Source organism: Erythrolamprus reginae, chromosome Z (assembly GCF_031021105.1).
Source record: "Erythrolamprus reginae isolate rEryReg1 chromosome Z, rEryReg1.hap1, whole genome shotgun sequence".
Lineage (NCBI taxonomy): Eukaryota > Metazoa > Chordata > Lepidosauria > Squamata > Dipsadidae > Erythrolamprus > Erythrolamprus reginae.
In genome coordinates, this window is record NC_091963.1 from 95,528,398 (window position 1) to 95,552,938 (window position 24,541).

At 40.7% G+C, this 24,541-nt stretch overlaps 1 protein-coding gene and 1 long non-coding RNA gene across 2 annotated transcripts in view; one reads left to right on the plus strand and one right to left on the minus strand.

Moving 5' to 3' along the window:
• Nucleotides 1–236: 236 nt before the first annotated feature.
• On the plus strand, nt 237–2,828 carry LOC139152981 (uncharacterized). Its single transcript, XR_011556738.1, has 2 exons — nt 237–449; nt 2,551–2,828. It is a non-coding gene; the product is annotated as an uncharacterized lncRNA (long non-coding RNA).
• Nucleotides 2,829–7,677: 4,849 nt separating this feature from the next.
• The window catches only part of TUBG1 (tubulin gamma 1), a 28,298-nt gene continuing 11,434 nt past the window's right edge, over nt 7,678–24,541 (minus strand). Inside the window, exons 6-11 of the mRNA XM_070728034.1 lie at nt 17,873–17,999; nt 16,858–16,944; nt 15,197–15,346; nt 11,240–11,392; nt 10,535–10,696; nt 7,678–7,954 (exon numbers count right to left, since the gene is read on the minus strand). Of these exons, the coding sequence (XP_070584135.1) occupies nt 7,757–7,954; nt 10,535–10,696; nt 11,240–11,392; nt 15,197–15,346; nt 16,858–16,944; nt 17,873–17,999 (877 nt within the window). The 3' untranslated portion in view covers nt 7,678–7,756. The remainder of the gene's footprint in view (nt 7,955–10,534; nt 10,697–11,239; nt 11,393–15,196; nt 15,347–16,857; nt 16,945–17,872; nt 18,000–24,541) is intronic.

Consider the following 24,541-nt stretch of genomic DNA (forward strand, 5'->3'; position numbering starts at 1 on the left):
TCATCCTGTGTGAGGTTAAGTCCAATGTGGAAATCATGCATCTTCTGCCAGTTTGTTATTATAAACTGTCCACCAGTAGTAGTATACTATCTTTAAGGAGACATTCAGAATTTGAAGGGCAATTTTGCTGTCTCTGCTTCAACCAGTTGTTTTGTGTTAACTTGCTTCATTCTTATGTTACCTTCAGCATCATATAACTTCATACTATTACCTATCTCCAGGATCTTTTTTTGTTAGGGCACTGTCTGTTGGACTTTGGATCTTCCTTGGCCAAGCAATAAGTAGAGAAGCAAGAACATCTACATAGTGGTACCCTGAAAGTTATTTCTCTGATATGGGCCATCATGAACAATCAGAAGAAATGAAATATGGGACAACTGAAGGTCATTGCAGCATCTCTGAACAAGTCTGGGAAGTGATTAGTTCTGCCCTTTCCAGGGTATTCTCAGGTGAGCTACACCATCTGGAGAATATGAAGATAGATTGGTACCAATTTGGACATAACCACTTATGTGAAAGGGCATATGGAAATATTTTTGGAGTTTGATTAGGGTCTTAATTAGGACTAGGAATTATTCTTCCTTCTATTAAGAATAATTGAGACATATGAAAATTGTCTAGAGGCCACTTAGATAGTGTGATTTCAACATCTCTTGATGGGTGAGTGTTGCTTTATTTAATGTATTGCTGCAAATATCCACTGTTCCTACACCTTTATACATACACTGCTCAAAAAACTAAAGGGAACACTTAAACAACAGAATATAACTCCCAAGTATTCAATGAGAATATTTCATTCAGATCTAGGATGTGTTCTTTAAGTATTCCCTTTAGTTTTTTGAGCAGTACAGTGATCCCCCGATCATTGTGAGGGTTCCGTTCCAGGACCCCTAGCAATGATCGGGTTTTCGCAAAGTAGCGCTGCGGAAGTAAAAACACCATCTGCGCATGCGCAGATGGTGTTTTTACTTCCGCAGCGCTAGCGAGGAGCCGAAGATTGGGGTTCCTGGGAAGGGGACTTAGCTGGGAAGCGGCGCGGCTGTTTTAAAACGTCGCCGCCGGCATGGGGGGCTTGCCAGCACCCCCCGGACCCCAACCCGGGTTTGGGGGGCTGCTAGGAAGCCCCCCATGCCGGCGGCGACGTTTTAAAACAGCCGCGCGGCTTCGCAACTGAGTCCCGAAGACAAACCTCAAAGGCGAACTTCCGCGTTTGTCTTCGGGACTCATTGGGAAGCCGCGCGGCTGTTTTAAAACGTCGCCGCCGGCATGGGGGGCTTGCCAGCACCCCCCCGAACCCGGGTGGCTGGGCGAGCAGCGAGCGAACGGCGGGTGGCCGGGCAAAGGGCGGGCGAGCGGCGAAGGGCGGGCGAGCGGGTGCTGGGGGGGGGGCTTCTCGCCCTCCCGCCAGCAAGAGGGGGAGCGAACAGCGTGGGCGGGTGAAGGGCGGGCGAGCGGCAGCGAGGAGTTTGCGTGGGCGGTGGGGAAACTCCTCGCTGATGCCCGCTGCTCGCCCTCCCGCCAGCAAGAGGGGGAAGACCCAGGGAAGCCGCCCAGCAGCTGATCTGCCCGGCGCCATCTACGCATGCGTGGCCATAAAAAAAAAGGGCACGCATGCGCAGATGGTGTTTTGACTTCCGGGTTGAAAAATCGCGATTTAGCCCGTTCGCAATGATCGGGATCGCGATACCCGGGGGATCACTGTATAGTTAGCCAATGTATCTTATCCCAATCCCTGAGACAACTTGTTCTACATCTGGGGGAATGCCAAACTTTAGAACTTTCAGGTGAGCTGCATAATATTCCTAAATATATTAGGCCCATATTGCTTTAGTGATTAAAAATTCATGTCATCCACACTATGTATAGTAACCCAGCAGGGAAAGTCAAAAAAGGTTACCGGTATTTGATTTTGATATAATGACAGTCTATAACTGAAGTTCTGCTTTTGGTAACAATCTGTACATCTTGCCCAGAAGATGAAAATCTGTGCCATATGAAAAAATGGATCACTAATAATGCAGAAGTGTTGAAGACAGAAAGCTCTGAGTCCAGCTATACTACAATGTGTGGTATTTGATTAAGGCATATGTTAAATATGTAACATAAACGTGTGTGTGTGTGTATGTATTATTACACACACACAATCACACATGCATATATACTTTTTTATATATGTATACACACATTTTATTTATATACACACACACACAGACAGACATACAAATACACGTGGTTTGTTTATGACCAAACCAATGGCAAATTGGTTTTACATAACTTTGGCAAATTTGAACAAAAACATATTCTACTTCTGTTGCTAACATGCATGCAAACTAAGTTCCACATACAGTTCTGGTATTCAGAACATTTCTATACATTCTGGGTCAACATTTCTCCAGCTTTTCTGACTGGAAGGATGTATACCAAACCCTTTTTAATTTTCTCTTTGTTTGGGGGTTGTCGAAGAGACAGAAGGTATTTGGAAGGCAATTATATGCTGGGAGGACCCTGTTTTTTTTCTGCCACCAAAGACCTGTTGCTTTCTCTTTTCAGATGAAGACACTTCTGGAGCATCAACAGACAAGCATGTTCAACATCAAGGACTCCCAGTAATCACATGAACAGGGAAATATTCCACAAAATGCCAGTGGTAGAATTTTGAGTTGACTCCTAGGTTTCCTGGCAGATGTCTTGGATCAGCATATATTCTGATCATTTGAAAAGAATAATAGTGATATTGTTTGCTCCTAAGGAGCAGATTAACTATGTCTTCTATTCAGAAGAATGCTTTGTTTCCACATCTGTTCTGATTAAATACTTTTTATACAAAACAATTCTTTGTCTCTAGTATAAAAAAAAACCCCTTGTTGCAAAGAAAGCTGAAGAGTTTTACTTTTCATGTCCCCTTTCTTCATCTGGATGATACCTGGCGTACTATTCCTACTGTATATCAAATTAAACAAAGAGCCGTTATTTTCTTTCGTAGAATTGCCTCTTAAGAATATATATTAAGGGATCATTATTTTGAGGTAGTCTTCAATTTAAAGATCATGCATTCAGCCACTTTTTGAATTATGATGCTGCTAAACAAAGGGACTGACAACTCTGCCCAAAGTTGCAAGTACTGCAGCAGTCCTGCATCATGTGAACAAAATATGAGTATCTGCTCTTATGAATTGCATTCTGGACATTATATTTGGGGAGGAAAGCTGGCTTGTCTGCCTTCCCTGCATATTAGTGGCCTCAATATAGGAAGTCCTAGAGGAGAGTGCTGACCCAGCAGGATGCGAAGCAGAGCATGGGCTTCTTCGGAATAGCAGAGTATGGGCTTCTTCAGAGTAGCGGAGTACCCAGGGAGGCCATACGGGAGCTGGAGAGGTGTTGCAATGCAGGGTTGGCCAGCAGTATCCCAGCATCTCCCCCACTACTGAAGCTCCTCTTAGTTCATTTGATGACCAATGGGGAGAGCAAGGATTGGGTTTAAGGCAATCATGGGGTGCCTTAATGACTGTCACATGTGATTAGTGGTGGGTTCCATTATTGTAACTTGAGGACTAGTAGTAGTAGTAGTAGTAGTAGTAGTATTTTTTTATTATTGTGGTTTCTATGCCGCCCTTCTTGAAGTGACTCTGGGTGGCATAGACTGTAAAAGGATGGATGCAAACCCTAAATATTAAAGCTAAGGAACACCAATGTGTTTTTCCAAGCACTTGTACCTTCTCTCTTAGATAAATACTGAACATCATAACCTAGTTTATATTCTTTCTGCATGAATCTGGAAACTAAAGGCAAAAAGAAAAATAATGCTCCTAAATGCTTGCAACTATTTTTCACGTAAAGAGAATGAATGGCTTATACAATACATAAAATAGTTTTTTAAAAAAAAACCCTTAGCTTTCTTAAAATTAAGCCTTGTTCTGCTTTCCTGATCAACAAACATTGAACCAGAATATACAAACTCTACTAAATAGCAAGGTGCTGACTTTTCACAAAGCTCTTCGATATACAAAATGCTGTAATAAAAGCATTACCTTTTTATTTTGCTTTCCCCAAGAATTAGGTTAATAGCAATCTGATTTCTAAAATTCTTTCCAAGCCTACTCCATTTTAAATAATGACTAGAAGAGGGGGGGGGGAGAGCCCTTAAAAATAGCAAGGTCAGCAACATTCAGAAATCCTGCCCAATAGCCTCACCCCTAGATATGTAACGGGTGATGTTCCTCCACATAGTTTTTTTTCTCCAGTGCTTGGCTTACTTTCTCATCTTTCTTTGGCCACATTCTCCCCTCATAGCAAATCTGGTCCAATTCTGTTTTTGGAAATCTATCCTGATTGGCAAGCAGGCAGGCAGAATCCTAACTTCTTCACATACTTTTCTTTCTGGCATTCCATTAGGCAGGAAAGCATAAAAATGATATTTCTCCACCAACCCAGTCTACCATGTTTTTCTGTCAGATGGTTGTCGGTATTCTGGCTCTTTTAAGCAAGACTATAATAAATTCTGGGAGAAATATGGAATTGGTATAAAAACTCCCTTTTCAAGACCAGGATGAAATGAGGGTATTTACTAGCAATTTTCACGGAGGACAAAAGATGGAGGGAAATTAAGCAGAACTCTAAAAAGAGAATAAAACAAGTACAGTAATACCTCATGATACGAACTTAATTGGTGCAAGGAGGAGGTTCGTATGACGAAAGGTTCGTAAGACGAAACATTGTTTCCCATAGGAAACAATGTAAAGTCAATTAATCCGTGCAACCAAAAACCCCCCGCAAAAAAACGGCTTTCGGCGACTGCTGGGAAGTGGCGCGGCTGTTTTAAAAGGTCGCAGCCGGCCTGGGGGGCTTCCCAGCACCACCCCGAGGGTGCTGGGAAGCCCCCCAGGCCGGCTGCGACCTTTTAAAACAGCCGCGCCGCTTCCCAGCTGTCTCCTGAAGCTGAATGCCAAAGCCGAACTTCCGCGTTCGGCTTCAGGAAACAGCTGGGAAGCCGCACGGCTGTTTTAAAAGGTGACAGCCGGGCTGGGGGGCTTCCCAGCAACCTCCCAAACCGAACCCGGGGTTCAGAAAATTTTTGCCTCTTCTTATGAACTTTGTTCGAGTTACGAACCGGCGTTCGGGAGGTTTCTGGGAAGCTCCGCCGCCCGGCTGTCACCTTTTAAAACAGCCGCGCGGCTTCCCAGCAGTCTCCGAACGCCGGTTCGTAACTCGAAAAAAGTTCGTAAGAAGAGGCAAAATTTTTCTGAACCCCGGGTTCGTATCACGAGTTGTTCGTAAGACGAGGGGTTCGTATCTTGAGGTACCACTGTATTAAAAATGGTTCCAATTCTCAGATGGTCACCTGGCAGTGACAAGAGCAATAGAAAGATTAATAACATAGGAGCAGGCACTTTATTGAAAATCACTCAGGCAGGTAAGCAACAGAAGAATAAAGTGAGTTACATCAAATGATATGAAATCTTGGTTATTATGACAATTGGAATTTCCTACATGACTTATAACACCTGTAATATGTAAGCATCATTGAGGAACAGATTGAAAAAAATATATAAAGAAGTCCCTCTATCAGTGACTTACTTACTTGCCATAGTAAATTCACTATCAGTTACTATGTTTCTTCATTACTGGCATAGATTACTACACAGATGCTCAGGCCTCCATTGCCTAGCTTTTCCTGTTTTAATCTTTCTTCATCCATTATATGCTAATGGATCTACAGATTAAATGCTGAATAATACAAAATTGCCAGAAGTTTATGCAGGAAATACAGGCTTGGATTATTTTAAAATGCCTGTACAGTGGTACCTCGAGATACGAGTTTAATTCGTTCCGGACCTGGGCTCTTAAGTCGAGCAGCTCTTATCTCGAATGACTTTTCCCCATAGGAATTAATGTAAATAATTTTAATTGGTTCCAGCCCTCAAAAAACTCACAAAGTTAGTCTAAATTATGCAGAAAGACATGTTTTTAATGAAGAAATGTGCATGTACATATAAATGAATAATGAAGTTTCTTTCACTTAACTTGTAAACTTTCTTAAACTTTTAAATTTACATATGTTCAACTTCTCTGCCACCCAATCCTGTAGGACAGAGGTCCCCAACCCTTTTTGCACCAGGGACCGGCTTTAAGGGATCAAGAGAGGAATGGGTGAATGAATGGACGGAGGGTGGGAAGGAAGGAAGGAAAGAGGGAAGGGACAGGAACAGAGGAAGGAAGCAAGGAAACTTATGAAAGGGGAGAGTAAGAGAGGAATGAGTGAAGGGAGGGAGGGAGGGAAGAAGGTGGGAAGGAGAAAGAAAAGAAGAAATAGAGGAAGGGAAGGTAAAAGAGAGAAAGAAAAAGAGCAAGAAAGAAAGAAAGAAAGAAAGAAAGAAAGGGGGAAGGGACAGGAACAGAGGAAGGAAGCAAGGAAACTTATGAAAGGGGAGAGTAAGAGAGGAATGAGTGAAGGGAGGGAGGGAGGGAAGAAGGTGGGAAGGAGAAAGAAAAGAAGAAATAGAGGAAGGGAAGGTAAAAGAGAGAAAGAAAAAGAGCAAGAAAGAAAGCTGCAAGCACCCCCCCGAGCCCCCCAGGCCGGCTGCAACCTTTTAAAACACGCGCGCCGCTTCGCAGCTGTCTCCTGAAGCCGAACGCGGAAGTTAGCGTTTGGCTTCAGGAGACAGCTCCTTGGCGCTTGTATCTCGAATTTGGGCTTGTAAGTAGAACAAAAATATCTCTCCCCTCCCAGCTCTTATCTCGAGTTGCTCTTAAGTAGAGCAGCTCTTATGTCGGGGTTCCACTGTACATATTTCTCTTTCCACTCAGGCTTCCTCAGCAGAAATATGTTTAAATAAGTATAAGTGCAAATGAACATAGCTTGAGATAGAAATAGCATTTTAAGAATGTTAAAAAAAGGAATTGGTATATTTCTTGATATTAATCTAGTCTGATTCCTTTGGAAAGGAGGAAGCTGGGCTTAAGGATAGCTCACGAAGCAGATGTCCCTTGACTTATAATTGGAACTAAGTCCAAAATTTCTATTACTAAGCAAAGCAGTTTTTAATGGAGCTTTGCCTCATTTTATTACCTTTTTGCCACAGTTGTTAAGTCAATCACTGTAGTCATTAGTAACATGATTGTTAAATGAATGTGGCTTCCCCATTGACTTTGCTTTTCAGAAGATCATAAAAGGTAATCACATGACCCCAGGATACATACCAATTGCCAAGTATCTGAGGTTTTTTTAGATATCCTACGTGACCATCGGGATGCTGCAATGATCCTAAGAGTGAAAAATATAAAAAACACTTTTTCAATTATATAATAACTTTGGTCAAAATTAAATGAATACAGTGGTACCCCTAGATACGAGCTGCTCCACATGCGAGTATTCCAAGTTACGAGCCGCGACGTGAGCGAAATTTCTGTTCAACACCCGAGCTCAAATTCGGGATACGAGCCGAGCTTCCGCTAGGTGGCGCAAGAATCTCCTTGCTTCCGGTTATCTCGGCGCAAAAAACAAAGTCTAAAGGCATTCGTTTGAGATGCGAGTTGATCGACTTACGAGCTCGGGTCTGGAACAAATTAAACTCCTATGTCGAGGTACCACTGTAGTTGTAAACCCAACAGTATAGAAAAGGACTCTTCTCTTGGAGAGAAATCTGCAACTACTTTCAGTAACAAAAAGAAAAAGACTGATAAGATTTAAGAGCCTTTATTGTTGAAAGAACAAAATACCCCAGACAGGACATTAAAAGCATAAATGCACATTAAAAATTTATAGTTCTTGAGTGTTCCAAGAGATATAGTCAGACTGAGTGGCAGTATGATATTCATTAATCAGCTCCTGGACAATCGTTCGGGAGTCATCAAGTTCATCAAAATTATCTTTGAACATGTCTTCTTTTCGGAACTGTTCCAGGAAGGCTTCACGCTTGCGCAGTTTATCATATTGATGGCAGGTACGCTCAAAGAGCTAAATGAAAAGAACAACTGGTCAAAAAACAACTGGCATAGGGAAGGATTTTACAGAGAGGGAGTAGAGTAATCACATAAGCCTCTAACAATGCCAACCATTCTCTACCAATCCCAGTTGGTCAATGGCTATGAGCAGCCATCTGAGTGATATGACCTAAGCACAGCTGCAGCAGCACAGTCCTTAGGCTTCAGATGGGGAAAGCGTGCAGCTGAAATTAGTTAGGGATGAGGAGGAAGAACTGCCTTCTGCACCTAATCCAAGAATATGTAGGGCAGTGAAAAAGCAGTATCAGCGAAGGTCAGCCTGATTATATATGAGGAGGCAACCTTGCCCCTTTTCATGGGCTGTACCAGAGACTGGCTATTTAGCACAGGCAGATGGAGATGATACTGGGAACAATATGTTAATTCCTAGCTGCGTGTTTCATGGTTATTATTATTCCTGCCTTGACTTTGGATCGTGCCTTGTGAGTCTTCTTGTATTGTGGATTTATTTTAGCCTGGAGGATTTGTGTTGTTTGGGAAACTTTCAAATGCCTTGTAGACTCATTGGCCTTTGCTCTATGGACATTATTTGTGTAGGCAAAGGAGCACAACAACAAACACATTCAATCTGGATGGATTACAAAGGACAAGGTATTTTCCAACCAAAAACAACTGCTTTATTCTGAAGTCTGGTTAACCCTATTTGTTCAGTCACATTTCCGTAGAAATATTAGATCAGCAAATCCAGGAACAAGTCTCTGATGGTTGGTATCAGACTATAAGACACCCCAGACTGTAAATGGCATCTAGCTTTTGGAAACGAAAACAAACAAATTTTTTGCCTCTGCCTCCCAGCAATTTGCCTCCTTGCAGCAAACAGCAAATAGCCTGGTCAGCTTTAGCACAGCCTGATTTAGCATGAGCAGCTGATTGGCAGTTGGTTCTGCCTCCTGAAATATCTCTGATCAGCTGTTCCAGGCTGTGGAGATCACAGCTGCCCATCACCACTACTATCTATTGCCTTTCTGCATCCCGTTTTCGGCCTCAGCGCATTTGGCCTCCTTGGGCCCCATTTTTGGACTGTTCCAGGTGACGGCATAGGCAGCAGCGCCAATTCCTGCCACATGGAACACACCCAAAAGACGCAGAAGCTGAAAATAGAGTGTGCAGAGGCAATAAACAGGACACGCGGAGACTGAAAATGGTACGTGCGGATGCGGCGATGGGTAGTGGTGATCCTCGGAGCCTGGAATATTCTGGGAGGCAGATCCAACCACCTATCAGCTGCTCATGCTAAATCAGGCTGTGCTGAAGCTGACCAGGCTGTTTGTTGTAAAGAAGCAAATTACTGGGAAGCAGAGATTTAAGGGTGGGATCCAGCAGGTGGGCAAGGGTCCAGCAAAATTCACTCTATAAGACACAGACATTTCCACCCACTTTTTTGGGGGGTGGGTGGGTGGGCGGAGGTGAGTCTTGATATCTGAAAAATATGGTACCTTTATTCTTTCAGTGTTAAAAAACAATTCCTGTAGATAATAAACTTACTTACAGGGAGGGAATCCAGAGAAGGAAAAGACTGAGGAAATTCAGTAATCAGAAACCCCATGATACATTACTACTCTCTCAATACATATAATAGATGAAAGTGTTATATATTTCCCCCATAATCATTCACCAGAAATTTCATGACACAGAATATTCTATCATACAGTTACATCTCTTGAATCTATTTCTTCCTCCTCAAGGAATCAATCAATGTAAAGGCCGTTCAGAGTGAGCGGCATATATGGATCTGTGTGCCACCTGTGTGCCACCTGTTCACCATCACTGATCTAGGAGGACTCCCAGATTGCAGGCCCGCTCTGAGGGGGTAAAAGTTTCCCTCCCAGAGTTAAGGATGGGCAGATGGAACAGTCCTTGGGAGGCAAAACCAACAACTACTCCGTCTTGTCAGGGTTGAGCTTGAGCCTGTTGACTCCCATTCAGACCCTCACAGCCTCCAGATACCAGTACATCATTTCCACTGCTTTACTGAATTGACACAGGGTAGAGATGTACAGCTGAGTATCATCAGTGTACTGTTGGAACCTCACCCTGTGTCGTCAGATGATCTCACCCAGCAGTTTCATGTAGATATTAAGTAAAAGGGCAGAGAAGACCGATCCCTGAGGCACCCCACAAAGGAGAGGTCTAGGAGCTGACCTCTGCCCCCCTACTAATACCAACTGTGACTGACCAGAGAGGTAAGAGGAGAATCGGTGTAAAACTGCCTTCCATTCCCAACCCCTCCAGTCAGTGCAGAAGGATACCATGGTCGATGGTATAGAAATAAATAAGAGCTGTGCAGAACCTTCAAGTCAATCTCCAATAACTGCTCTATATGTCTGCGAAGTTTAACAATTATATCTTTCTACAAATGCAGATATTGGAAATGGCATGGTTATTTTACAAGAATATCCTATTTTTCTGTGATTCCAAAGCACCTTTGGGATATAAAATCTGAACTGCTGCACATCTCCATGTTATCTCAGATACAAGAATATCAAGGTCCTAAATAAATAATAATAACACGAATGGTCCCAATCAAACTTACCGAGGAAATGTTGGTATGATTAGCCATCATGAGACCACTGACCCTATGGGCTGATGGTAAGTATGGAGATTTCCTTGAAAGTGCCACTTGGATGCTGGCAGGGCCCCAAGGAATGAAGTTGGCCAGTTTCCTCTCTCGGATCCGCTGTAAGCTTTTATGGACCTGATGAGGAGTAAATGGTTTGCTAAGTATCATTCAACTGTAGTGAGGAATAACAATAGTAGAAAAGCTTCTTGAAAAAAGTAATCTTAAAAAAATGTTCATCAATGTACCATTAATTCGAGAGTATGACCAATAATAATAACAACAACAACAACAGAGTTGGAATGGACCTTGGATGTCTTCTAGTCCAACCCCCTGTTTAGGCAGGAAATCCTACACTACTTCAGACAAATGGCTATCCAACATCTTAAAAACCTCTAGTGTTGGAGCATTCACAACTTCTGGAGGCAAGCTGTTCCACTGATCTATTATTCTGTCAGGAAATTTCTCCTTAGTTCTACGTTACTTCTGTCCTTGTTTAGTTTCCACCCATTGCTTCTTGTTCTACCCTTTGGAGAATAATGCATAGGATTTCTAATTCATCAACATAGAAGGTCACAGAAGGCTATCACTGCCATAAATCAACACTTGAATATTATACAGAAGCGATAGTCCTTACTAATACAAATAAAACAATTGTCCAATGTTTCTCAAGATACTAACCTGGGTTGGATCCACTTCCCCTTGGATGATGTTAAGGATGGCAATGTAGCAATGGTTTGTCTGTCTATTACGGCCCATGGATACCATCACATTTTTAGGCTGCAATAACCGACGCATAACATCAAGAACAGTAGTTTTCCTCACACTGGCCACCTATGAGCAAAATAAAACAGAAGCATAACATTTATTTGGTTGAAGAACTGAAGATTGTCTTGCATGCACAAAAAAAATCTTACACACAGAGCTTGAGAGGATTATTCATCTAATGACAATTTATGCAGAGGCACATAGCCTGGTTTCATGCAGAAAAGCTATGAAACAACATTTGTTCCAATCCAAACCTCAGACCAAATTGTAGAATCACACACAACTTATACAAGATGACTTTTCCTGAATCTGGAAAATTAGGATTCATTCTATGAACTATTTGTTTCTTTAAATAGTAAGCAACAGAAAGAAAAGAGAACTATAGCTATTTTGACAAAGTACTGTATATACTCACATTGAGAGAAGGAGACAAATAATTTAAGAGCATCCCATCTCCAAAAGGAAGGTGATGAGAAGAGAAAAAATGCACAGCAAAAATCTTGCGTACCCACCACCCCAAAATCATGCAATTGATACCCTTTGAATCATTAGCCTTTGCGATCTGCCCCTCAGCATCTTGTCCAGTTGCTTGTTGAAAAGAATATAAAGTGGAGCTGTTTAGCATTCTTGGAACATAGCTGCAAGAGAGCTCATGCTTTTGTTGCTAGTACTTCAATAATTTCATCACAATTGCACGTAGGCAGTAAGGTCAATTCAAACAATATCAAAGTGCTAAGCCTTGCTTGAAAACCTTAACTTGCTGTGTAGCTTGAGGTTAAACTCACAAGTTCAATTTGGCATGTTGTTGACATACCTGCTTACCAGCTGCATTACAACAGCCCTGCCTGCACTGCTAGAAGCGATAGCTGGGTTGGCGTTGGAGTTCCTCAGGTTTATGGTGCTGGGGGACTTCAACTTACCATCACTCGGTGAATCCTTGGACACAGTTCAGGAGTTCATGGCTTCAATGACAACCATGGACCTGTCCAAAGTAGTTCAGGGTCCAATTCATAGGGGGGGGGGACACTTGACCCTCTCAGGCAGTGGAGACATGATCTGGAATTAAGGGGTATAGATGCTTCTCCCTTGTCATGGTCAGATCATTTCCTGCTGAAGTTGGATTTTAAGGTACTGCAGGGAGACGGAGATGGAGGTACTGCAGGGAGACGGAGCTGATTAAGTGGTTACGCCCCAGACACCTAAGGGACCGTGCAGGGGTTCCAGAGGGAGCTTGGGGAAATACCGGACTCCCTTGTCCACAATCTGGCCCAGTACCTGGTGGTTGCCTGGAATAAGGCAACATCAGGGACATTAGACTGGATTGTACCTCTGCGACCTCTCCGTGGCAGTGGATTCAGGAGAGCTCCTTGGTTTACCAAGGAACTCCGAGAGATGAAACCCCAGAAGAGATGTCTAGACTAGAGTAACGCTGGAGAACCAGTAATTCTGAATCTGACTGAACACTACTAAGAGCCTTCCTTAGGACTTACTCAGTGGCAATATGGGCAGCAAAATGTTTGCATTTTTCCGTGATTATTGTGTCCGCAGATTTGTTCAGTTTTTGGCGGATAAAGTTCCCCAGATTTAGATGGCCCTGGACTCTGATTGGGCAATTCCAATCGAGATGACAGGGGTAGGTCTTGTTGTGTGGGCTGAATTTGATCCTGTGACTCCTGAGGATGTGGACAAGGCTATGGGAGCAGTGTTTATTGGACCTCTCCTGGCTGGTTTCAAGGCTGGCTCTAGGCTTTGGTTAATGTCTCCTTGATGGAGGGGTCCTTCCCACAACCTTTAAAGGAAATGGTTGTAAGGCCTCTCCTCAAGCAGCATTCCCTGGATCCAGCTGAATTGAAGAACTTTTGTCCAGTTTCCAACCTACCCTTTGTGGGAAAGGTTGTAGAGAAAGTGGTGGCACTCCAGCTTCTATGTTCATTGGATGAAAAGGATTATCTAGACCTTTTTTCCAATCTGGCTTCAGGCCTGGCTACAGCACAGAAACTGCTTTGGTCACCCTGATAGATGATCTCTGGCGAGCCTGAGATAAAGGTCACTCATCTATCTTGGTGCTACTTAACCTCTCAGCTGCTTTCAATACCATTGACCATGGTATCCTTCTGAGATGACTAAGGGAGTTGGGAGTGGGAGGCACCATTATACGGTGGTTCTCCTCCTATCTCTCTGGTTGGTTGCAGTCAGTGTTGTTAGGACAGAGATCGGCCCCTAAGCCCCTCCTCTGTGGGGTGCCCAAGGGTTTGGTCCCCTCCCCTCTTTTATTTAATATCTACATGAAACCACTATGTGAGATCATCTAATGACACGAGGTGAGGTACAGCAATATGCTGATGATACCCAGCTATATATCTCTACCCCATATCAGTTCAGTGAAGCCATGCATGTGATATGCCAGTGCCCGGAGGCTGTGAGGGTCTGGATGGGAGTTAACAGGCTCAAACCTAACCCTGACAAGACTGAGTGGCTATGGGCATTACATCCGAAATATTACAGGGAGAAATTACCCCCCTCAGAACAGGTTTCCATTTTGGGTGTCCTCCTAGACTCACAGCTAGGATTAGACCAACATCTGACAGATGTGACCAGGAAGACCTTTACACTGGTTTGCCTAGTGCACCAACTACGACCATACCTGGATCAGGAGGCCCTTTTCACGGTCACTCATGTTCTTATCACCTCACGGTTAGACTATTGCAATGCGCTCTTCTACATGGGGCTACTCCTGAAGAGCGTTCAGAGACTGCAACTAGTCCAGAATGCAGCTGCATGAGCAGTTGTGGGTACATCTAGGGATACCCACACTACACCAATTCTCTGCGGACTGCACTGGCTTCCTATTGGTCTCTGGGAGCAATTCAAGGTCTTGGTCATTATCTTTAAACCCTACATGGCTTAGGGCCAGACTATCTTCGAGACTGTCTTCTACCGCATAATTCTCAGCAACCGATAAGGCCTCACAGGGTTGGTCTTTTTCGGACGCCATCAGCTAAACAGTGTCGGCTGGCAGACCCACAGGCGAGGGCTTTCTTTGTGGCTGCTCCGACTCTTTGGAACAGGCTACCTCCCAAGATCCGGGCTACCCCTACTCTATTGGCCTTCCGAAAAGCCATATAGGCCTGGCTTTTCCAGCAGATGTGAGGTCATTGATCTGATGGCATACCATCGGGATCCAACCATTAAAGACATACATGGTTTTTAAACTGTTTTAATTGTTTTAATTATTGGTTTAACTGTTTGAACTGTTTTTAAGAGGTTTTACATTACATTTTATGTGTATTCAGTTATGAGCTGCCCAGAGTCTTTTATAACAAACAAACAAACAAACAAACAAACAAACATCACTGTATTTTTCAAATCAAGCTTATTTTTTGGGTGTCCACCTTGAAATTTTCAATGGAAACAAGTAATCACATTGGGACATCACTGAGTAGGCAACATTTGATTTGAAGGATATTCAGGAACCTATAGATATATCAAACTTCTACAATATTTAAGGCACCCAGTCTTTTTCTTAAGCCCATCAAATATTAAAAGAACAGAAAAAACCTAATGTATTAGCTCTGCTTGTTTACATTGCAAGGATATAACTACATTGCTGTTGGGATGTATGTAACTACAGGTTTATAATCCTTAATTCATGGCAACTATTGTATTTCATTGAATAGCTACTGTTAATGAAAGCATGGTTAATCTGACAGGTGAATCTAATCTCTGGCCATCCTTTTAATGTAACAATTGTCCAGATATCATTTCTATCCAATCTCATATCATCAGAATATATCACAGAAACTACAATGTGAAAATCTGTAATGGAGTATGAATATTCCCAAATCTTAATTTTAAAGTCAAATCACTTACAGACTGGTCAGTGGTGAGAGGTGTATATCCTGTGATAAGGAAGTGCAACCTAGGCGTGGGAATAAGAGAAGCAATCAGCCCAATCAAATCATTGTTCATATAACCAGGGTAGCGCAATGTGGTGGTACTGGCAGACATTATAGTAGAGACCTACAAAGAAAAGACAGAAGTTTCAGGACATCCTCCCAAGAAATCAAGGAGACAACTGTAGTTTCTAACTGTAGTTTCCTGAATAATTTAGTCAAAAGTCTCCAGAGTTCTTCAGAGTTATGTTCAGGAGTTGTATTTCTCATATTTCAAATTATGACAATTTTCAAAATATAGACCACTCTATTTGTATTTGCTAGCTCTTCTTACAAATTATTATGGCTAATAAGCTAAATTGTACATAGGAGAACCAGTTCATTATCTGATCACATATAGTATTTCTTAGGTACAGAGGCTTGTTGTATGGACAGCAATACTAAAACCTTGAACAGTATTATCTATAAGTGGCCTAAACATTATCCTCAAAACTGGAATATAAAAAGAAATTGGGAAAATTAAGAGCCAGCATTTTAGAATAGCTTACTGTTAACAAAAAGTGAGCTTCCCATAATTTTAACACAAGAGCACAGAATATGAATACCATACTTTTCTGAGTATAAGATTTCCCCCCCAAGAGGGGGGGGGGGATGTTGGTACATCTTGTACACAGAATACAGCCAATTTTTGCTGTCCCAAAGCCCTGCCCCCGTATCCCATTTTTGGACAGAGAGTCTGGGAAGCTTGCCGAGTGATCCTGAGTGCTGGGGATGGCAAAAATGGCCCCATTTTTGCAAAAGAGGGACTTTTTCATCCATTTTTTTTTCACAAAAACAGGGCCATTTTTGCCATCCCCCAGCACCCAGGAGTTTCCTGCAAGCTTCCCAGACCTGTTGCTCACCCAATTATTGCAAAAAAAAAAGGAGGGGGGGCAAAAACAGGCCATTTTTTTGCATGAATTGGGCTGTTTTTGCCTTCTAATTACCCCATCTAGCATGACTGGAGGAGGAATTCTGGGAGTTGAAGTCCACTAGTCTTTAAAAGCTGTCAATTTTGAAGACCCCTGGGTTAGGGATTGGGGTGAAAATATATTCAAACTTGACAAGTTTAAGACTTGTGGACTTCAACTCATTCCTGAGCTAGCATAACTGGAGGAGGAATTCTGGGAGTTTTAAGTCCACAAGTCTTAAAGCTGTGAAGTTTGAAGTTTCTAAAATGCGTACATAGTTGTAAAATGTATACATGTTCGTAAAAAGTATTCTGCTATTTTATTAAATAATATATTACTACACCATTTGGTTCAGAATACATCTTTCCTTATTTTCCACCTCTAAAATCTAGGTGTGTCTTATACTCGTAAAAATACGGTAAATCATCTATTCTGCATTTCAAAGCTCACCTTCTTTGTTTTAAATGGATGTCGTTTTCTTCAGAGTGGTATTAATGTTGCAGTTTTAAAATATAGAAAACTAAGGCATTGATGCCTAGAGAATTAAATAATATTCACTTCAGAATTTCTTCCTTTCGTCTTCCTATCTTTATTCAGTTTTGACTACCTTATGAAAACAATCTTGTGAATAACTCAAATCCTAATCTTTCTTTTTCAGAAGCCGGAGGAAGCCTCTCTAGGTGCTTACCAGCTGGTTGATTTGGGAAAAGGAGGGATTTGGGATGTGCAACCTGTCAGTAGCAATACGATTCAGAGCTGTATTATCTAGAACCACCTGTTAAAAAAGAAAATCTGTTTAAGCATTATTAGAACAAAAAGACAAGAGAGGACATACTTTTCCTGTTAAGTAGAACTGTGAGGTTTACCAAACAAATAAAATGAATAAATAACATATAAAAGAATAAAATCATCCTACTATAATGTACCTATGTTTAGGTATAAGATGATATGCTCCAAGTGTTAGATACCATCATGATCCGGCCATAAATGGCATGCATGGTTTTTTCATTACTACTGGTTTTACGCTGTTTTTAAATTGCTTTTTTAAGATGTCTTAATATTATACTGTACGCTTTGTTTTTTTTGTTGTGAGCCGCCTAGAGTCCCTAGGGCCACAGGTGGCACGTAGAGCCATATTGAGGGGTACGTGAGACTGCCATGTTCCAGCTCCAGTATGAGTGCATGTGCTGACCAGCTGATTTTTGGCTTTGGGAAAGGCCGTTTCATTCACTGGATGCTTCAGGGAAGCTTCTCTGAAGCCCTGGAGGGAAAAATAATTCCTCAACAGACAAACCGGAAGTTCGGAAAATGTACTTCTGGTTTGCCCATTCGGCTATTTTTTGCACTCGAGATAAAAAAACAGCACAATGGACAAACCGGAAGTACATTTTCCAAACTTCCAGTTTGTCCATTGGGGCATTTTTTTCACCTACCAGACTTCAGAAAGGCCGGTGTGCATGCACGGGGACAGCATGGGGGGTTAACATGCTTGAGGGGGGCGGTGAAGGGAAGGGGTGTGGGCACGTGCGTGCATGCTAGCACACATACAAACACACATCATTTTGGCATGCGAACCAAAAAATGTTCACCATCACTGCCCTAGGGAATTATAAATGAATGAATGATAGACAGACAGACAGACAGACAAATTTCCTTTCTTTGCCAGAGGGAAGTATTGGCATTTTCCTATCAATGTTTCTTACCACACAATCAGCATTCTCCGTCAGTCGTTTGAGTGTCAAAAGAGAGTTATATGGCTGCACCACTACATCACTCATCTCATCCTGGTTAGGGAAGACAGAATATGTCTGCACCAGCTTCTTGGGATACCTGTAAAAATGGTTACCTATTCAGTATTACAATAAAAGAGAATACATTTAACATATTTCTTTGCTGTACCCAGACACCTACTATATCATGGTGTTATATATTTTTAAAAGGGGTGCCCTTATTGCCTGGTTGCCACTTTGAAAAATGCAAACAGAAAATCAGATGTTCATTTATGAATATTGTAAGAAACCTGTTCTTTGCCAGGACAGTTAGTATTGCCCTCTAGAAGCCAACTCCAAGTTTTTAATTAATATAAGAGGACTAACCATCAAGAAATTACCAATGTTCCATTTCCATTTAGTGAGTACTGAAATATGCAGCTGTAGTAACCTAACTAATCAAGCTTAGCTTTACTAAAGCCCAACTTAATGAACAGTGCCTCACATACAGAATCCTCCTGTGCAGTGCCTCTGGAGAACATAAGGAACTCCAGAATGACACCTATAATACTGCAATTCCTGCTCAGTGTCTTGACTGATACCACATTCAAAGCCCAATTCCAGAACAAATTCCTCCCACTTCTAAGCACAGCTAGGTCTTGGAAATGCATGCCAGGGTGGCCCTCTCACCATTGATTAAATTGTGAATAAGTGAGGCCTTATTGCAGACTGACCTGACATTCAGAAGCAGCAACACATAAAGGGTGAAGGCTGTCTCCCAACTGCTGTTACCCACTTCAAGATGGTTCCCCAACTGCAACAGCCACCATTTCCTCCCCTAGCTCTTATCACCCTTAAAACCAAAGCATTTCACCCTTAAAACCAAGGCATTTTTTAAAGGAGAAGAATAAAGGCATTCCTGCCCAGGGGAAAGGCATTCCTGCCCAGGGGAAAGCAAGGTAACTCCTCATAGAAGGAGGCCATCGGCAGTAGCCTGCCACTCTACTATTGCCCACCCTCCAAAGATCCAGCATCCCACAAAACATTAGTAATGAAGAAAAAATCAGGCAGTGGCAAGTCATCAAGCAGCAGAAATGCTACAAAACAGAAGCTGCAACAACCAGAGTGTCTGGCAGTAGTCCCCCCAATTCCCTTAAAAGCTCATCCTAAGCATTCAGTAGCATCCAACATCAGTCCAGTCTTTTTCTAAAAAAACAGTCCAAAACCAGCCTTTTTGGTGAAAAGATTGCTGTCCAGCCTGCAATAAGTCAATCAGCAGTGACAGCTTAGCTGGCATATCCAATAAGATGTCACAGTACATCATAAAATTCCAAGAATCCTAGGAACCTTAATGAAATGACAACATAGAAACATAGAAGATCGACAGCAGAAAAAGATCTCATGGTCCATCTAGTCTGCTTTTATACTATTTCCTGTATTTTATCTTAGGATGGATATGTTTATCTCAGTCATGTTTAAATTCAGTTACTGTGGATTTACCAACCACGTCTGGTGGAAGTTTGTTCCAAGTATCGACTACTCTTTCAGTAAAATAATATTTTCTCATGTTGCTTCTGATCTTCCCCCCAACTAACCTCAGATTGTGCCCCCTCGTTCTTGTGTTCACTTTCCTATTAAAAACACTTCCCTCCTGAACCTTATTTAACCCGTTAACATATTTAAATGTTTTGATCATGTCCCCCCTTTCCCCTCTGTCCTGATAAGTTTTATGCTTAAGATCTTCCACCATTTTTGTAGCCCGTCTTTGGACCCATTCAATTTTATCAATATCTTTTTGTAGGTGAGGCCTCCAAAACTGAACACAATATTCCAAATGTGGTTTCACCAGCGATCTATACAGCGGGATCACAATGTCCCTCTTCCTGCTTGTTATACCTCTAGCTATGCAGCCAAGCATTCTACTTGCTTTCCCTACCACCTGATTGCACTGTTCACCCATTTTGAGACTGTCAGAAATCACTACAAACATTGCAAACTGACAATGAAATATGGATGAAAAACTGAGCAAAGCCACAAACATATCCATCCCCAAGGATAGCACCAGAATGCCCTCAGAAATGTGTAAAACTGATAAAAGGGTTGATAGTTACCAAAAATGGACATTAATGGAGATTATGAGTCACCCTAGAGTTCATCCATCTGAGCTCTGGATTATTAATTGATTGATTGGTTGATTAATTAATTCATAAAATATATTGGTTGCCTGTCTTACAATAGAGTAACTATGGGCAGTTTACAGTTACATTTAAGTTAAAATATAAAAAGTTAAAATCAAACATTAAAACTAAAGACACATGGGGAAGTGGGAGGGCAGAGTGGAGATGGGAAGTGGGTTCTGTTATTTTTTTAAAAAAATGTTTATTGAATATATACATTAAAAACAGGGGATATATATAATGTACATTCTAGCAATCATAGTTAACCTATCTAGTAAGCATAGGTGGGTGAGGAGGGAAAAAGGGGGAGAAGAAATGGGGAAAAGGGGGAGGGATACAAGATACGAGAAGGGGGGATAGAAGATTAGAGCGAAAAAGAGTAGTAAAAAGAGGAATGTAGAGGGCCAGCATTAGAGCTGGGGCTTCAATGCTTTACAGCCTGTGATTCAAATATTTATTTATTATTTATTTATTACTTAGATTTGTATGCCGCCCCTCTCCGAAGACTCGGTGGTGTAGATTTCCCTAAAGTTTTCTCCATACGTGTTTGACATAGTTGTTAGTGCCAATAAGTATCTGTGATTTATAGTTCAAAATTTGTGTCGATTGATGTTTACAGTTCGTTGTATCAATTTGGTGTTATGGTTCATGTCATGGGTTGTTAACTTTACAAGATGTTTTTGTTGGATATTCTTGATGAGTAATTTTTAAGTAATTTCTTTTTTTTAACCAATGGTACCATTTGTCCCATGCCTTGTAGAAATCTGTCTCATCCCTATTTTGCAGCTCAATTGTTAACTTGGACATTTCTGCGCATTCCATTATTTTAATCAAAAGAGATAGAATGGTTGGGGTTTTTTCCTGTTTCCAGTATTGCGCATATAAAATCCTCGCAGCTGTAATAATGTGAAGTATATCTGTTTTCTTTATTAATATTTTGTTTGATGCATCTGTTTAGACCATGAATGGGCAAGAGGACTTTGGATGTTTGAAAAGCAATTGTAAAAAAGATGCTTGGCTCCTGAAATATTGCTTGCTTAAGTAAAGGTTATTGCTTGATTAAGTAAAGGGGCGGCATACAAATCTAAACAAACATAAACATAAAATAAACAAAATTCAAATAGCAGTATTATCTAGTTGCAAAATCAAAGATAGGACTTCAATGAAAAATTAGAAGTGCCTATGCATCTGTTACATTTTTATATGAAATTATAAATTGCACTTCTGCAGGGCCACTTGAATTCCTACTGTAGAGACCTAGTATGGTAAAGAGGCCATAGGGGTAGATCAAATGTAATTCTTTCCCAATTAGTAAAAGGTTTGTGTTTACAGAATGTATTTAACCTCTTGAAAATATCAGTATGTCATACATGTATACTTGTCCAAATTACTCATGAATGTGGAAAAAACTACCCTGCAATTTACCATACCAAAGTTCAAACTTGCCATATCTTGCATCAAATACAATTAATTATTTTTTCATTTTGATCAAATGATAGATGACTTTAACTTTGTAAAAATGCATGCCACCTGGGCATAATCTAGAAAACCTGAAATAAGAGACAACGGGTAGTGACCCTAATAGTCTTATGGTTTGAACTCTATAGCCATGCACAATTCTAACAGAGCTGTCTCCCTCAGAGATGAACAATGTGAATGCAGAAGCTGGAGATTCAAAACAAAACCTTTATTCAAATTGTCACCCAGAAATTTTAGCCAAAATTTGGTTGCTTTTTAGCCAGAATTTGGGCTTCTGACTTCAAGCTGATGGCGCAGTCCCAAGTCTAGTAAGAAGACAACATAGTTGTTTCTTTGTCCTCAAACACAACTAAAAAATACAACTATCTTTTTGGCAATGAAATGGAATTGGTGAGCTGAGCAGGCAAGTATAAAGCATAAAAGAGAGAAGACTGCAAACGGTACACTTTTGCACTTTGGAAAGAAAAAAGAAACTGTTCTTTTGTCCTTATATATATATCTGGTCTAAGCTAATCAGTTCCACCACAGGAACAAACAAAGAAGTAGTAACAATAGAGTGGTAAGAATTCTACTGTTACAAATCCGGTATAAAGTATTTCATTATCTAATATTATTACAAGAGACTGTATATATATTTAACTACCTAAACCTATCATTATTTTTTGCGAACATCCTAACAATATATGTAAACGCAACGCTGGCTTCTAACACTCATGATAACCTATTTGAAATATGTTAACTGAGCAAAAATATCTAGATCTAATTTTCGCTTTCAATCCAACTCCCCTGCTTATTCGCCGATATTGTTATTAGTTTTGTTTTTGTTTGTTTGTTTGTTTTTTGTTTTTTGTTTTCTTTTGTTGTTGTCTTTTCCCTTTATATGTGATATGCCCCGCATTGTATCTTGTATCATATGTTGTACATAATGATGTATATGTCTATATTTTAATAATAAAAATTTTATAAAAAAAAAAAAAAAAAAAAAAGAATTCTACAGTATGTGATTCTTTATTATCAATTATAAAGGTGTATGCATTGTAATATACAAACAGGCTTGGTGTTTGCCTATCAATCATTTCTATCAACTTTTGTTTTTCCAGTGTCGAGAAATAAATCAAATTTTTTGCACTGTAGCTTCATTATGAAATTGGCTTTGGCTGTCAAATTTATTAGGACTAGAAATTCTATTTCCCAGCCAGAATACTTCAAATCAGTAAGAGAGACAGTGAAAAAATATACTTGTCTGCTATCAGCTGCTTAACTATGGCTGCTTGCTAAGCTCTTGGGAGAAGTCTTACTTCTCAGGAGTAACTCAGGCATTTGTTTGTTAAACAGCCAACAGTTCCATAAGTGCAGCATTTCACAGCTGATTCAGAGGCATGAACTTTAATGGTGCATGAAAGAGTGCCACAGTAGAACCAAGATCTCCTCTGTTTCTCTTCTTGGACAAGTGATCTCTTCACTGTTCTTATTACAGGGCTTCTTCAGTGCTGAATTCTGAAGAGGCCATAGAGGGCGGGGGCAATGGCAGAGGATAGCTGTAAAACCGTCTTCCATTGCCATTTCTTCCAGGCTTCAACTCTTCCAAATTATTTAAGAACAATTCTCATCAATTTGTATCTTAGCTGGTCAACAAGTCATTCTCAAAATTGGCTCAATCAGAATCAAATAATTCTACTCACATCTCTGGCAAATAACTGAAAATCTGATACTTATGGACAAAGTCTTCAGCGATCTCTTCTAGGCTGTGGATCTCTCTATTTTTACTTGTTCTTGCAAAATCATCAGATGCATCTCTAAATCTGTATATAAAATGCTGGTAATTGTCCTGCACTAGAGCCCTGTGTTCAATGATGAACACAAATATTTGGCTGCCCATAGTTTCAACAAGTCCAGAACAGTCATCTCAGTATGCTCTGTAGGAAATAATGTCAGCCATCTCACCATAAACAATTCAGATTAAATAGTACACGCCAGAATCAATTCTAAGATCTTCCAAACTTCTCTGACAAGCTCCCATGAGTATAGTAATATCAATTATTCTGTCAGCTGCAATGCTGTGTTTGTTGCACCATAGTATTTTGCAGGTTAGTTATTTATAAAATTTAATTAGATTGGGGGTGGGGGTGGTTCCTTCCATCCAATCATGTCCATTTCTTAAAGACTATCAGGACAAATCTTGCAGTTTTCTTGGCAACATTTTTCAAAAATGGTTTGTCATTGCCTCCTTCTTTGGCTGAGAAAAAAGTGATTGGCCCAAGATCACACCCAAGATCCTTGTGCCTAAGGAAGGACTAGAACTCAGTCTTCCACTTTCTAGCCTTATCTACTACGCCAACTTAAATTGGTCAAGTGCAAATGAAATGTTGATTCTATGTCTAGAATGTACCTGGCAGTCCTGTGATAATTGGATAGCATAACAACAGTATAGATAATATATTTAATAAAGAACTTAGTTGAGAAATGTAATGCAAAGTAATATTTACCTTTAAAATGTTCTGCTTCATTATTAGTTTTTGGACATTAACTACATTTTTTGCTAAAATATCACCTGGAACAGTTGTGAGAGTTTTGTACAGGTAATAACTAGCAATTGCTCTTACTACAGAAAAAACATATAACAAAAACATGTTTTTTAAACATGTCTATTGAAATATTGCTGAGAAGATTTTAAAAATTTTCAAACAGTATCTATATTTTGTGCCCATAATTAGCAATCTTCTCACAAATGTGGAAAATCAACTGTAATCCTAACTGCAAATTACATCATAAGAAGAACTGAAAACATTACAAATAATCCATTCATGAATATCTCATAACACTAAGGAGATAATTTCTCCATGGAGAATTATAACTACTGCACATCTTTCCCGTGTTGATAAAAAGATAATGTATTCATCTCTGCATGCCTACCTACTGTTTGTCATTCTCTCAATAAAAGAGAGTTGCTATTCACAACCAACAAGAAAAACATTTTTAAAACAACACAGTCCAATGTAAGGCTGCC